Below are 14,750 nucleotides of genomic sequence, written 5' to 3'. Positions count from 1 at the left end.
GAGAGAGAGAGAGAGACGAGTAATCGAGACGGGAATAAAAATTCTGTCACAAAATAAGAAGAGGTTTCGCCGCCGGAACTTCTTAACCGCGCCTTGTTCGATAGAGATAGACAGCTGGCGTGGAATCAGAGGTGGTTTTCTTTTTCATACCACTACAATTCTTAGGTCACTCCACCACAATCGACGAGGAAGGCTTTACGAAACGATCGGTCGATCGAGGCGATTTGCATCGTTGACGCCCTAATTAGGCGGAGCGGCGAAAGAGCGCGATATATCGCAATTGCAGCGCATTCCGCGCAATTTAAAAAGAAGTGGCTCGATGTGTCACAGCGAAAGGGTCAACTGGGTCCCTCCCCCCCTCCCTCCCTTTTTCCTCCTCCGGGTCTTGGGTGCAGATGTGCCCTCGCACACACACACACACCGCCACGTTCGTCATCGAGCCCACATCGAGCCGCTCCCCCGCAGCTCCCTCTCCGCCAACATCTTTTCTTCCTCCTCCTCCTCCTCCTCCTCTTGCGCGCGGTCGCCCTACTCGCGGGCCCCGTATCTAGCGTGTGTACAATCTGACGGAATGCTGGATAAGCAGCAGTCCATTCACGGTGACGCTGACGCATACACACGGTGCCCGAGCCACACCGTTCGCGCCGGTGGTCTCCGAGAGTCGGCCTGGTCACCCGTGGAACCGATCGCAATAATCGAATTCGCGAGCCGCGGTACCACTGTCCGGTACACTTTGAGACGGTTCAAAATAAAATTGGCGATCCTTTTAACGCGAATGTGAACAGTACACGGGACAAGAAGGGTCTCTTTCGGGGTGGCTTCTGTGCGAAAATCGGCAGAAAATCGACCAAGTGAAGTTCTCGCTAGCAACTGGAGAGAAGAAGCAGAACGAAGCGGAAAAGGAGGAACTCGATTAATGATGGATTGATATCAAATTAAACTTGTACTAGTCACTTGTCGGAGGACTGCGAGACTCCGGCGAGTTAATTGAATAATTAGACGATCGGATAGAAGAACTGTCTTGTCCTTTCAAACAGTGCTGTTGGACAATTCTCAGTCCGGCACGTCGTAATGCGGCCATTAATAATAATAACGCACTGAGGAGAAGAAGACTATTTCTTAAATCGGACGTACTTGCCATACTCTGCGGTCAACAAAAGTCAACGGACTTGCCTTTGGCTCCTCGACTACCTGTCTCGTCAACAAACTTATGGCTAGTCTGAGATAAGAGCAACCTACGGGCGGTGAGTGACAACACACCTTTTAGCTTATAATCTTTCCCTTATCTACTTTTCTCATTCCTAACATTTACAGCATGTCGATTCAACGATTAAAGTTTCACGAAACCGATTTCCGTAGAACTCCACAAAGTCGCATCTTAAAGGAGGGTGAAACGAGAAAGATAACTGCCCGCGCGTTCGGCCAATTGGCTCTTTAAAAAAATTACTTCGCTTGATCGTAATCGCGGTTTTCACTTGTGCGAGTCCTCCCGACCTCAAGGGCGGCGTCGGTCTGCGATCTTGAGGGACCAATGCCGAGAACCGGACAAAAAAGCGTGGCGCGAGTTACGATGGTCCCGAGGGGCAATTTAGAAACGTGACGTGGAGAGAATTATGATGCATGGTGTAGCATTCAATTAGCTAGGTCGTACCGTAAGCTAATGCGAAAGTGGACCTTCGAATAAGTACTTATTGGACACAATTATTCGAATCCCCGAAGTCGACTAACAATAATAGTTCACGAAACCGTATCGGGGACTTGTAAAAGTCCCGCGGTCGTTATTTCGCTGCGACATTTGCGGTACATAAGATTGCTTTTCTTCCCTAACAAATTGCAAATCTCCATAAACGCAGAAGTCTCCTTAAGTTGCCGGTAATAGATAACCGAGACGTGACCTCAGTGGTCCTCGAATTCGCGAGGCGCCCGCCCAGAGGGAAGGGAGGGTCCCAGTTCAAACCCTGGCCGGGCTAATATTTTTCGCAGTAAATTTTCTGTGCGTTGAAACACTGGCCGGTTAATGTCGACCGAAGAGCTGGACTATTGTCTCCATAAATGTGCTCTCGCGAAGATGAATAATTGTGAAAAAGCGTCGCGCTTTCAAGCGAGTCGACGACGCGGGTATTTCAATACTATCCGGCGTGCAGCGTATTTGGCGCTAAACGCACGGTATGAATAGCACGACACATGTTCCGTGTCGTACGTGCAGACATTTGACATCCACACCACGTGGTGCTCTCGTGGGCGGGACACGAGAGTTGTCGCGACTCGATCAGCTTTCAACGGTCCCACAACTCGCGCGCACGTATCTTTTCGCGCACTCGGCATTTGCCTCTTCGTACCTCGAGATCATTCGCCGTTTACGTCAAAAGAACACGAAAAGTTCTCACAAGCGCGCATAATAATTCATGGTATTATCACTTATTCGCTTTTGCATGCTCCGGTGAGTTGGTCGAGACGTAATATTTAATTTTAAATCGCCCACTTTTCAATTGAATAGCAATTTCGTGTAGTTGGATTTGATTTAATTAAATATCTGCTCGTTCCTTCGGTAAATGAAACGCACTTCGAGGCGACGGTGTATCGGCGTGTTATCCGGTGTTAATTTATACGTTGACGGTGGTAAATTGGCGGGTCTCAGGCCGGAGTATTACACGGAGTATTGGTATAAGTCTCTGATAAACGTAAATCCGCGGGCAAGGTTTAAACGCGCCTTTGACCGAGGAGGTGCAACGCGGCGCGAATCGACGACGCATCGACGATTCGCGCCGACTCGGCCTAGGTACTTTCACCGTGACTCAACTTGACTCATTCATTGCCGTTCGCCGTATGATTAACGCGGAAATCATTTGGTGACGTCAATTCGTCGCCGAGGACTTCCACAGTACGAGAAATAATGTTTCACGCCGCGTCTTCCTCCTACGGCGAGGAGCCCCGATTAGCTTCGCTCACTGAACAAATATCAAAAGTCAAGCACGCCGCTTTAAAGTCGGATGCTCGCCACCTAATCGGACCTGAGCCAACAGAAGTTTGTTGCCCGACAAAAATGAAATGGAATGAATTTTTTAAAACTCTACTAATGTTAATTCCAATAAAACCTATTGCCATTATATGCAGATTTTTCGCTCGCGTCAATGTGACCGCAAGTCAACGACGACGAATGTTGGACTTGACGTACATTGAAGAACATGAAGTTCAAAAATTAATCTCTTCTTAAGAGGATGCTAAAGTCATCGCTTTATAAGTAATTGTGGTTAGGCTTCACATGCTGATATTTTTAATTTCTCTTCGTTTTTTATATAAAGTCGTGAACCCCCCCCCCCGCTTTGTTTTTACGCGTACTGTAATCGCATGGAAGAATTTTGTAATTTTATAAAGCCAAATTCAAATTGCTCACGATTAAAAAGTCGAAAGTTTCAAATATCAATATCTTTCTCATTAGACTTCTGACCCGAGTGTTTCAAGTATAAAAACGTTCTGCTATGCGGTCCGCAACTTATCCTGGTATTATTTTAGGCGTAAAAACTAATAAAAAGATTCAGCAGCGCAAAAACTATATTCGAATGTGTCGTTCTTTTTCTGTCCTGTCATTTTTCAAATACATTTGGTTCAGTTTTCCCAGACGTTTTTTTTTGGGGGGGTGACAATTAATTATTCGGCACGGCTATGATAGCATCAAGTGTCTCTCGACAAAATGTATAAAACGAGACGCAGTCGGCGCGACGCGTTGATGCGTTCCCATGTCTTCCGCGGCTTTCGTCGCTTTTTTTGTCGCGAGGGGACGCCTAGTACCGGGTGTCCGTTAATTTCCCTTAATTAAGCTCAATCGGGGTTAATGCACCGCAGCTTGACCCCAGTTTACCAAATCCAACGCACCCTCCGTAACTGTGCACATAGATCACGATCGCGTATCGATAAACGGGATATTTTCACGGCTTTCCATTGCAATTCCCGAAATTCACGCAAGCCGTGCGTGCTTTGCAAATTTATAGAAGATTTTTCGAAAATACTCTGAAACGAAAGCCTAATGTATTTATATTAAAACTAAACTGCGTAGTACGAAAACTACAGAAAATGAAAAAGCTACAGTTACATTTATTAACTTCTTTACGTTTAATTAACAAATTACATTTATTGGTAATTAATTTCGATAGGCAATCTGAAGGGAATGTAATAAATCGCGGTAAGAATATCAGCGCTAAGAGTAATTATTGCAATTGCAAGGAGTACGTGGCCATTGTGAGTTTGTAATACCGATCGCGTGTCGTTACACATATATGTTTCAATAACAGAAGTGACTCATGTACCCGCAGACGTTAGTAAATTCAGTTATTCAGACCGGCTGCAATCGAGCGGTCGGAGGGATAGAACGAGAAAGATAAATCGCACGGCTTATAAATTCTCAGGTCCGCGTAATCGACATGTGAATTCGAGTGACTGAAAAACAACGTGAGACATCTCGAAAACGCGGGTCGAATGCCATTTACATACATCTCCCAAACAGGAAACTTGTTTCGCCTTAATTAGTATTCGTAATTAAAAGTAACATACGACGGGGACTTCCTCCCGGCGATCATTAACGTTCATAATTGTCGAACATCGCGCGAAACGAATATAATCGCGGCAAGAAGTAGGTCGACGGGATTTTAATTAATCGCAGTCCGCGGAATTGATTTCGGTAATTTCTCGTAATAACGAAACGTTGTCAATCGAGAGAAAATTTTGTTAGCGGCCAGGCGCGCGCTGAGAAAGTTTAGCGTGGTATCGTTCGTCGCGCGTGTCTCGCATTGTCCTCCGTGAAATTTCTCCGGACGACCCATTTCCGTCGGTGGCGCCCTTCGCCACGAGCCCATAAATAATAATAAAATCCTTACCATCTGTCTTTCTAAACGTAAGTCGTTCTCCGGCCATTGTCTACGACGGTGAATTATTTTAACGCGCAGAATCGCACGCGCGGAATTTGCATAACGCAAATGTCAGACGTCCCACGCGTCTTCAGACAATCGCTTTCGCGGATCCCTCACTTCGGGTCTTCGGTGACTCTAGGAGTATCGTGATATTCGTTTGGAAAAGGTGTACAGAAATTCGGCTGCGAATAAAGAAACGAGCATAACCACGTGTCGCGTGATGTCATTACGTCTTTCTTGATTACCGACAACGAATACATTTTTCATGATAATCTTAGAATATTGTTCTTGAATTTTACGTTCGATTAATCGATTTTACAAGACTGTACATTTTAATCCGATAATATCCTTCAATTATAAAAATTTTGTTCAATAACATTTCATGCTCTTATGAATTTAATGAATCGCGTTAAAATGATTAATCGGACGCTACACGAGCATTCCTTTGTTGCATTTGAGGAAACAGTTTTGAAAGAAAATACGTCACATCCGCTTTGCGTCAGATATCACTTCGGACAAGTGCGCCGAGCCGGAATTTTAAATCGCGGTTTCCTCCTCGTGGGAATTCCATGTCTGTCCCTTTCGCGCCCCGCCATAACGTGGCAATCGCGTTCCCAGATGTGCCAATTATTATCGATCAGGAGGACACACATTAATATTAAGAACGCCAGTGTTTCCTTGACCTGGCATTTTTAATAATGCAGAAAATTTATTGCGAAAAACATTACCTCAGCCAGGGTATGAACCTGGACCTCTCCCTACACTCTAGGCGGGCGTCTCACCGATTCGACCGCCGAGGCACGTGGTAATATTATATTTGTCGCAATAACAGCATAAAGATGCCTATTTTTCGACTCCAAACCGCGCGCCGATTAGGGTTGTCGGTTTTTAAGCTGAGGTAATGTTTTTCGCAATAAATTTTCTGTATTATTAAAAAATACCAGGTGTAGCCAAGAAAACACTGACGTTGCTAATTACCGCTGGCGACATCGAAGGATTTTCTGACGAGTTAATATTAATATTCGTCGGATAACGACAGAATAAAAACGTCGATCTAGGGTCGAGGTGTTCCGGTCCTGTTTTCGCGTTCGTCAAAACGTCTGTGCACCAAACTGCGAGACTTAGTCATCCGCTTTAGTCATCCGCAAAGGGGAACGCAGGTCGAATATTTAATTCCATTCTTCCGCTCGTGAATGCCGCAGGCCTTCGAGGTCGGGTCGAGGCCGAATGGAATCGCTGGACCGGAGCTTCGACACCTTCGGCACGGCCGGCATGATGGACGGCACGAACACGTGGTTGCCGCGCGTCATGGACAACGCCACGCACAGCACCATCGTCAGCGCGGAACTGTCGAGGTACAGTCGTTCTTTTTGGCGAAAACGCGACGGAATCGCTGATATTCCGGTCTCACATTCCTTGACCGCCTTGGAATCGATTTTTATCCCAACGGAATGGCATTGTGTAATTAAATCGCACATTGATAAAGTATGAATCAATTGTTAAACAACGCACGAGTTTTATACTTTTATACTTATATTAGCTATTAAAATAAATATAGCTGTAATAACGAGGATTTGTCGTTCTGACGATTGTCTTGTCTGTCGCAGATTTCCGAAGCCCTTGAGGACCTTCGCGGCAGTAGTGGCGATCATCATCATGATTATTGGTCTGGCCGGCAATCTACTAACGATCGTTGCCTTATGTAAATATCCCAAAGTTCGCAATGTTGCAGCGGCCTTTATCATAAGGTGCGACAAACCGTTTCATTTTCTTTTAATTTTGCCATCGAAATTCTGTACTTAGTGCTGCGTACAAGTAGTTTTCTTTACGCGCATATTCGAAAAGCATGAATTATCGGGTTCGTGCAGATAATCTCGCGCGAACGTATCGTATCGTTCTATCGCAGAAAAGAAAATTGACTCCTAGATTTTGCATCTTTTAAACGTAAAAACACAATTAAAATGAAATTATTCCGTGCCACTGGAACAGCTTGTGCATCGCCGACTTCGTGTTCTGCCTGTTGGTGTTGCCCTTCGATTCTATCAGATTCATCAACGCTGGTTGGGCGGACGTACGATTCTTTTGCGTCTTCGTGCCCTTCTTGCGATATGGAAACGTCGGCGTTAGTCTCCTGTCGGTCGCAGCAATTACTATCAACAGGTGCGTGTTCTAGTGTTAAAAGGCTCTCTTCGAATTTGACCAAGTCTGAGCAACGGGGTTAACACACGACGAAATCAAAGTGCAAGGGATTTTAATTGAAATTGTTGGTTTCGTAGATACATCATGATAGCGCATCACGCCATTTACAGCAGGGTTTACAAGAAATACTGGATAGCCACGATGATAGTCTTCTGTTGGCTGTTCTCTTACGGGATGCAGATACCTACTCTGGTGGGAGTGTGGGGTAAACCGCTCTTTAAATCATTATTTAATTATTTCTTAGCAAGAATATTCTTCGATGTCGCCAGCAGTAATTAACAACGTCAGCGTTTTCCTGAACGTATCTGGCATTTTTAATGATACAGAGAATTTATTGCGAAAAGTATTACGCCCGCCTAGAGAATAGGGAAGTCCAGGTTCACAAACCCCGGGGTAATATTTTTCGCAATCAACTTTCTGTATTATATTAAGATATGGTCAAGAAAACACCGAAGTTGTTAATTATTTGTGATTGGAGAAAGAAACTTCGACGGATAAATCTCGGTGAAACTGCAAGTTTTTGAAAAATAAGCGAAGAATATTAATTATTTAACAAAATAGTTGATAAAGCTGCTATGTTAAGCTCCCAATATTGACACAAAGATGATACCACAACGGAATAAGAAATTCGAAGTTATATATTTATGTATTTGTTACATTTTTTGCGTTATTTATTCTTCATTTGTGTTTTATCAGGTAAATTCGACTACGATCCCAATCTGGAGACCTGTTCCATTGTCAAGGACCGCCACGGTCACACTTCCAAGACATTCCTTTTCGTCATGGGATTCGTGATCCCTTGCCTAGTGATCGTCGGCTGTTACGCCAAGATATTCTGGGTGGTGCACAAGTAATTGACATTTATCGCGCTTTAAACGATCTTTTCGCCTCGATTGCGCCGCATTACATTAATATATTAACTGCTCGAAATTTAATCAACATCGCAGGTCAGAATCGCGAATGCGAAAGCACGCCACACCGACGATAAAGTCACCTCACACGCCCGGAAGGGACATTAAGGAACTGAAACAGAAGCGCAGCGAATGGAGGATCACGAAGATGGTACTGGCGATCTTCCTCAGCTTCCTCGCGTGCTACTTGCCGATCACGATCGTCAAAGTGGCCGACGCGGAAGTCAGATGTCCCGGTAGGAATATAATTTATCGCTGGGTGAAATAGCATTTTGTAGGACCGATTTTTCCAACCTCTTGGTAAGCTAACTAATAGTTAAACTACATGTCTATCTTTTTGTAATTTAAAGGAAAAACAAAGACCTACGTATGACTTAACTGTTAGTCAACTTACCGAGAGGTTGCCACAATCTCTGTCCATAGTCTAATGAATCTTCTCGTCGCATCTTTGTCTGTACCAGACTCGAGCATATCGGTCTCCATTTCTGTCTTGATTCTCTTGACAAACCGGCTCGCGTCGTTACGATATTCTGAATTGCATTAATAAGAAAATAAATTTATGAAACTTTCTCTTCCCTCCTATTACGTACGCGTCTACGTGATAACCGCTTGATTCCAGCATCGTCTAAACTATTCGCGGTTTAACCACGTACAGAAAAAGCTCGACGACTCTGTCAACTATTGTCACTGAACGAGCGTTGTCATGTCAAATTATTTCAGAGTGTCACATTCTGGGATATCTGCTGCTGTACTTTGCGTCGTGCGTAAACCCGATCATCTACGTGATCATGAACAAGCAGTACCGGCAGGCGTACGCCGGCGTGATCGGCTGCTCGTGGCTCAGAGCGAGCCTAACGCCGTACGGCAGCAGTGCGCCGGGTGGTGCCGGCGGTCTTCAGGCCCATCAGCATGACTACGCCCAAGGTAACTTCGAGCAACGACACGCGGTAACGCTCACCAAGCTCTGACCGGGCGCGCGAGCTAAGCGACGACTCGCTCACTTCGTAAGTCAAGGGCACCACAAGTTTGCCGCTTTCTGTTCTCATCGTCGCTATTGGTACCAGCCTTGGTATCTGGCCAGTCTGCGTGTGTGCGTCTGCTAACGTCGATTAATCGCATTCTCCTTAAAACGTTGATTTTCATTTCTGCTCAGCACGCCCCTAACTCCGTTCGTCACGAAACTGACGAGCCAAATGAGCGATGTCGCCTGGACTGCTTTCTCACCTTCGTTCATCGTTACAATTAACAACGTTGCTAACCAAACCTTCATGTTTTTTTTCCTCATTGCAACTCGCTGAAACAACGTTGACTTAATTTGTTAATAAACATAATTCTAACAATGAGTACAGTTCTAATTTTCACGCGCTACAGTTTTCAGTTGTTAACTAATACTAAATTATATTAACACTTTAATTCGAAATTTATATGAAAACGTACTTTATTCTTTTCCGAGTTTTATGAGTTATATATTATTTATTATATTGATACTATATAAAATAGTTTTGTCATATGTATATTTTTCTCTATACAAATACTTCATATTATTTTACCATACAAAGTATATACATCCGTATATTTCAAAGTCACTTGCTTCTCTATCATCTCTCTGGCAATTGTCTCTCTTTGTGCATCCTATACAAGACCGCGAGGGTTTTCATCAAAATGCAGCTGTATTTTGTTCTTCGACTAGACTACTCGAAGGACTTCGGCAAAACGATGGTGTCGACGGTCTCTATCGCTATGAATCCCGTGAGAAGTTCGCAATTCCAGGAAGAGTTGTGAGGCTAACGTCGAGAAAAATCGCACGCGAGGGAGACGTCTCTCGTTATGAGAAGAAGGGAGAAATGGAAGAAGAGAAGAAGAAGAAGAAAGAAACTGCCCCTGATAACAGTGCAATAGTTGTCGAGCTAGTTTGCATAGGTTTTTTTACCTCGTCTGCAGATAATAAAAAGATGAAACGTTTTATAATTATGCTATCGTTGTAGAGCGAAATACTATTAGAATGTCGGATATTGCATATGTATTTAATTACCGAAACATTCGCGGAATAAACACAAAGTTATTTTCTGCCGGATAATGACTTTACGAAAATGATTTACCAAAGATTGTCATGTGTCGCTGTATTTTACAATAAAATACGAACACTTCGCATTGCTTTTTATTTGTTATAAGTCAGTACGCGTATAATGTTCTTTCTCATCACTATAAATTTAAATTTACTTTCCAGCATTATTTAGCACCGAATCCGCTACCAATATTTTTATATCAGTTTTATTGAAAACTTGTAACAGTCGCTTGTTCCTTTATCCGCGAGGAGATTATGAAGAAATGGGAATGGCTCGACTCGAATTTAATGACCACATTGACATCATTCGACACCGAGGAGGAGATAACGGAAATGGTTAGCTGCAAAATTTAATTCATAACAGCAAATTGCATCCTCGATTCTCAGTTTGCAGAATTATTAATCGTTATTTAACTTGTACTATCGTGTGGACGTATAAATTGAGTAGTATTCTTGTTTGCAGAGTAGTCTTTTAAAACTGTGTCCTTTAAGTTTCATCAATTGTTCAATAGACCCAACGAGGACAAATTGGTCAATAATTATTCATGCAGGTCTTTAGATTTAAAATATATATGAAGATTAAGTAAGAATATCGAGTACATTTGAAAGGCAAGTCTTGCGATGGTTATATTTTCCTTTTCAGTTATTGGAAATTACGTTGTTATAAATACTCTTTTGGGAATAAAATTATACGTTTGTGATAGAGACGCAAATGTCGGGCATCGTTGGCAACGGCATTTTTCACTTCCTTGTCATTTCGGAAAATGTGAAAAGTTTCTTATAGCTTGTTACTTTTCACAAATACTATTATTTCAGATTTAATTAAGGGGAAAATCTTAGTACGTCGTGATACTTGTTATTACGTGTGTAATTTGTTGTGTAATACGTAAATTCATTAATAGAACACTGTGACACATCAGTAAATGATAACAATTACGCCGGTAATGATAATTTATCGCATAAAACAAATGTACCGCAATATGTAAATCTTTTAACGATATATTTTCGTAGCTTCATTTTGCCGTTGCAATCGTGCTCGATGATCTCCCGATTATCTCGTTCACGTTGACTTACGTGCACCCTCGACAATTTTCAAATGATCAGCCACGTACGCACGCATCGTTTTATTTGCAGCAGATGGATTTTTCGCGATTCGACGAGCTCTCGCGCCGCAATCGGATCGAGTCATGTATGCCGTTGTCGATTCTCGCGCTCAGCACCTTGTCCACCAAATAGCGTATCGCGGCATCTGCAAATTCAGAGATAACGTGCAATCAGTTTTCAGCTCACTGCTGTCTGCATCCGTGAGGGACAACCGTGAGTTTCGCCTTCAGTACATAAAGTTCTGAAGGGAGTAAATATGAAAAAACTTTGTACGTTACACAGAACGTAGTGATCTCGATTTCTGCTACGTGTCTGACGACTGTAACAGTTCGCATCGCGACGGCGGTGTAAGAAAATAAGCGCGCAGAATCAGCACACACGTGCCTACACATTTGGGAAAGACTTCTCTTTATAGGAAACCCTCTCTCTATAAAATCTATATCTCTTTTAACATTAATAACAGTTAAAAGTATTAATAATTATACTTTCTGAATATAAATAACAAAGATAAAATAGGAAAGAAACCGTTTAACATAGACGACATAGATGAAAGTCCTCTATTACGAGATGGGATTCTAATATGAGACAGTAGGTCCTCAACGTCCGAATTCAATCGCAAATCTTCTCTCGCAACGATTACACGATCTAACAATCTATTTTCCACTAAACAGATTTCACTTCAAGGGCAATAAATTCGTGGTGGAACCACAGGACGATTCCTTCTAATTTCGGATAATCTAATAGGAATCTAATAGGAAAGAAACCCTGCTATCTCATAATACTGAACTTTCCTCTGTGTATAAAATGGGAGAGGCAATCTGAAGAATCCGATGATCTACCTACCGACGTTGGTGTTGTTCTTTGCGGAAGTCGCGTACCAGGCGTTTATCTTGTTCTCCCGACAGAACTTGGATATCTGCTCGTCGGTCACGGCGACCGATATGTCGCATTTGTTCGCCAGGAGCACGACCGGTATGCCCGAGCTGTCCGGTAGCATGACCTTCTCCCTGAGATCGTTCAGCCACTTCTTCATCGACTGGAAGGTCGCCGCGCGTGAGATATCGAATACGAGAGCCGCGGCCACCCTACGCGCAAGTCGGATCAATGAGCGAGATCGGCAAGTTAAAAGAAAAACAACAATTAGGAGATTAATGCGACAAATGAAAAATCAATCGAAACTTTTCGATCGGCCAATGAATACAATTTTGTGTATTTAAGTTTGTCTTGACGAGTCAGCGCCGTTAAATTTTGGAGCAAAACATGTCTATTCGTGATAATGGGCGCGTTTAATACGGAAGAAAGAAACACAGTTCGATCACGGATAAGAGACTAAAGTCATATTTACGCGTATTTATAATAGACCCTCGTCATGTATCCGAATCGCTCGTGACCGGCGATGTCCCTGGAATATCGAGAATCAAATTATTCAGTCTTCGTGCCGTACAATACCTTGGCGAGATTAAGAACAACTCTGCGGAGGGTCCCGCAGGGTAGAGTTCCTCTAATCGGAGTCCGCGGCCAATCGGCCATCTTTTGAAGTTTTACTATACACTTTACTAGTAGATTAAAGACGATTAAAGAAGATTTACTAGTAGAAGAAAAGACTCTCATAAAATTCTTCGAAATGCCACGTTGTCCCACGACTCCATGATACTCGGGACAAATTAGAGAAAATTCTCCCCGTGCGCCCGTTGGCCAGACTCTGATTAGAGGGACTCTGCCGCAAGGTAAATGCGAGACCCTTACGGAGAGAAAACACTCAAGTTTTGAGTGTTAACACGCGATTTTGTCCGAATTTACTCTCAAACACCCAAATTTGACAATCGAGTGTTAACACTCAAACCTCGAGTGTCTTTTCCGTAAGGTTCGAGCCCCTCCCTAGAGGGGACAATGAAATAGCAAGCGATATAAAAATGATGCGTCTGACAAGTACCATAGCTGCAAGTTTATTTTAGTTTGCGGATCCCAATCGAGCGTTTTTATCGCAAAATCGGCGCCTATGGTAATCTTGTAATTCGAGGAGAACTTCCCTGGAAAAGACAGGTTTCGAGAGTGTGCGGCGGTGAGGTGACGTTCCGGATTTAGCGGGTCTCGTGATACCGCAGCTGTGCGGTATGTTCGTGACGCACGTATCGTTAAAACGGATAAGCCGGTTTGCGCGCATTTCTTTCTCCCTTCCTTTCTACGAGCGCGCGCTCCCGCAATCTCCTCCCGCGACATGAGATCGCGATAAACGCGATGTGACACCCAAGACTCACAATCGGTAGGAATTTCTTGCGGGACGATTGAGATAAATTGCGGATCAATTACCTTCCGTGTATCTTCTCACCAGCGCAGTTTTGCCTAAAATAAATAATTTCCGTGAGATAGATTCTGTGCAACATTGTTACGGGAGGATCTACTACCCTTACGGAAAAAAACACTCAAGTGTTTGAGTGTTAACACTCGATTGTCCAAATTTACTCTCAAAGGGCGTAAACACCCAGATTTAAGTATTTACACCCAAATTTGAGAGTAAATTCGGACAATTGAGTGTTAACACTCAAAACTTGAGTGTTCTTTCCGTAAGGGTATTCTCCCTCTAGAAAGACTTTGCATTAAATTCAGTAACAGAACTATCCTAGTAGCACAGTGCATGGACCAAACTTCGGTTAAACATTGGCCCAACATTTGGTTGTACCGAGCCAATGTTTAGCCAACGCACTGTGCTACTAGGGTACGAAAAATTTCCTCAAGAACCTGTTCACAATTTTGAGGCTCTACAAATCTCCCTGTAAACGATCTTGCATTAAATTCATTACCAGAAGTACGAAAAATTTTATCAAGAACTTGTTTACAACTTTGAAGCTCTACGATTCTCTCTGTAAAAGATCTCGCATTAAATTCAGTAGCAGACAAATTTCACGAAGAACTTGTTTACAATTTTTTCACAGCCTCGCCAAGAGTCATTTATTATGAAATTAGCGATAATCGATAAAGCCGCGGTGGAGATGACGATTGAATATTAATAAGCGTTTATCTTATCTCTCGTAGGAAAAATTTATCTATTTCTGCAATTTGAGTCTGGAGGGAGATTCAGCGAGAATCCCTCCGCGACTCACCGACGCCGTAATCGCCGATGACGAGGAACTTGAAGAGGTGTTCCTTGTGGCCAAAGTTAGACAGGACGACATCCGAGTCCCTCCTGGACCCTCGCAGGGTCATGCTTGTCGCTCGCTCCGCTCGCCTCATCGCGATCCGATCGTCTCGCAATACACTTGGCGAAACACTGCCGATAGTGCCGATTCCCCGACGGACAACAACGATAAACAGACGAAGACGAGCGTGACGGACGACCCCGCAGGTCGTCCACCGCCTCGCTCCCCTCTCGGTCAGCACATTGGTATCGGAAATCATACTCTCCGTTATCTTCACGTCGCCGCAAATACGCCGCATTTTTGCTCGCAATCTTTAACACGCCGCATCTTCGTGCTCCGCGAGCTTAAAATAATTCTTTAATCCTCTAGGTATCCGCGGAAAAAGTCGCCGTAAACACGGCCGCAGACGTAACAGAGGGTGGGAATAGAT

General features: G+C 43.5%; 2 protein-coding genes across 3 annotated transcripts; one reads left to right on the top strand and one right to left on the bottom strand.

Moving 5' to 3' along the window:
- The first annotated feature begins 557 nt into the window (after positions 1–557).
- On the top strand, positions 558–10,164 carry LOC105569700 (G-protein coupled receptor moody). Of its 2 annotated transcripts, none has more exons than XM_012026371.1 (9): positions 558–1,244; positions 6,107–6,259; positions 6,512–6,652; positions 6,894–7,064; positions 7,181–7,308; positions 7,800–7,953; positions 8,051–8,250; positions 8,735–8,938; positions 9,705–10,164. In XM_012026371.1, exons 2-9 carry the CDS (start codon positions 6,132–6,134, stop codon positions 9,794–9,796), a joined length of 1,218 nt encoding a protein of 405 aa, XP_011881761.1. In that variant the 5' UTR covers positions 558–1,244; positions 6,107–6,131; the 3' UTR covers positions 9,797–10,164. The 2 variants fall into 2 exon arrangements, with proteins under 2 accessions (XP_011881761.1, XP_011881762.1); XM_012026372.1 differs by having other exon boundaries at positions 8,735–9,018; positions 9,705–9,784.
- A 512-nt stretch (positions 10,165–10,676) lies between these two features.
- On the bottom strand, positions 10,677–14,711 carry LOC105569698 (ras-related protein Rab-38-like). Its single transcript, XM_012026368.1, has 6 exons — positions 14,285–14,711; positions 13,494–13,526; positions 13,117–13,213; positions 12,529–12,585; positions 12,027–12,268; positions 10,677–11,328 (listed from the first exon to the last, which is right to left on the bottom strand). Exons 1-6 carry the CDS (start codon positions 14,616–14,618, stop codon positions 11,204–11,206), a joined length of 888 nt encoding a protein of 295 aa, XP_011881758.1. The 5' UTR covers positions 14,619–14,711; the 3' UTR covers positions 10,677–11,203.
- Between the last annotated feature and the right edge of the window lie 39 nt (positions 14,712–14,750).

This window comes from Vollenhovia emeryi, unplaced genomic scaffold (assembly GCF_000949405.1).
Source record: "Vollenhovia emeryi isolate VEMERY1.0 unplaced genomic scaffold, V.emery_V1.0 DF939123.1, whole genome shotgun sequence".
Classification (NCBI taxonomy): Eukaryota; Metazoa; Arthropoda; class Insecta; order Hymenoptera; family Formicidae; genus Vollenhovia; species Vollenhovia emeryi.
The sequence above is the reverse complement of the archived record's forward strand: the minus strand, read 5'-3'. Positions and strand labels throughout refer to the sequence as shown.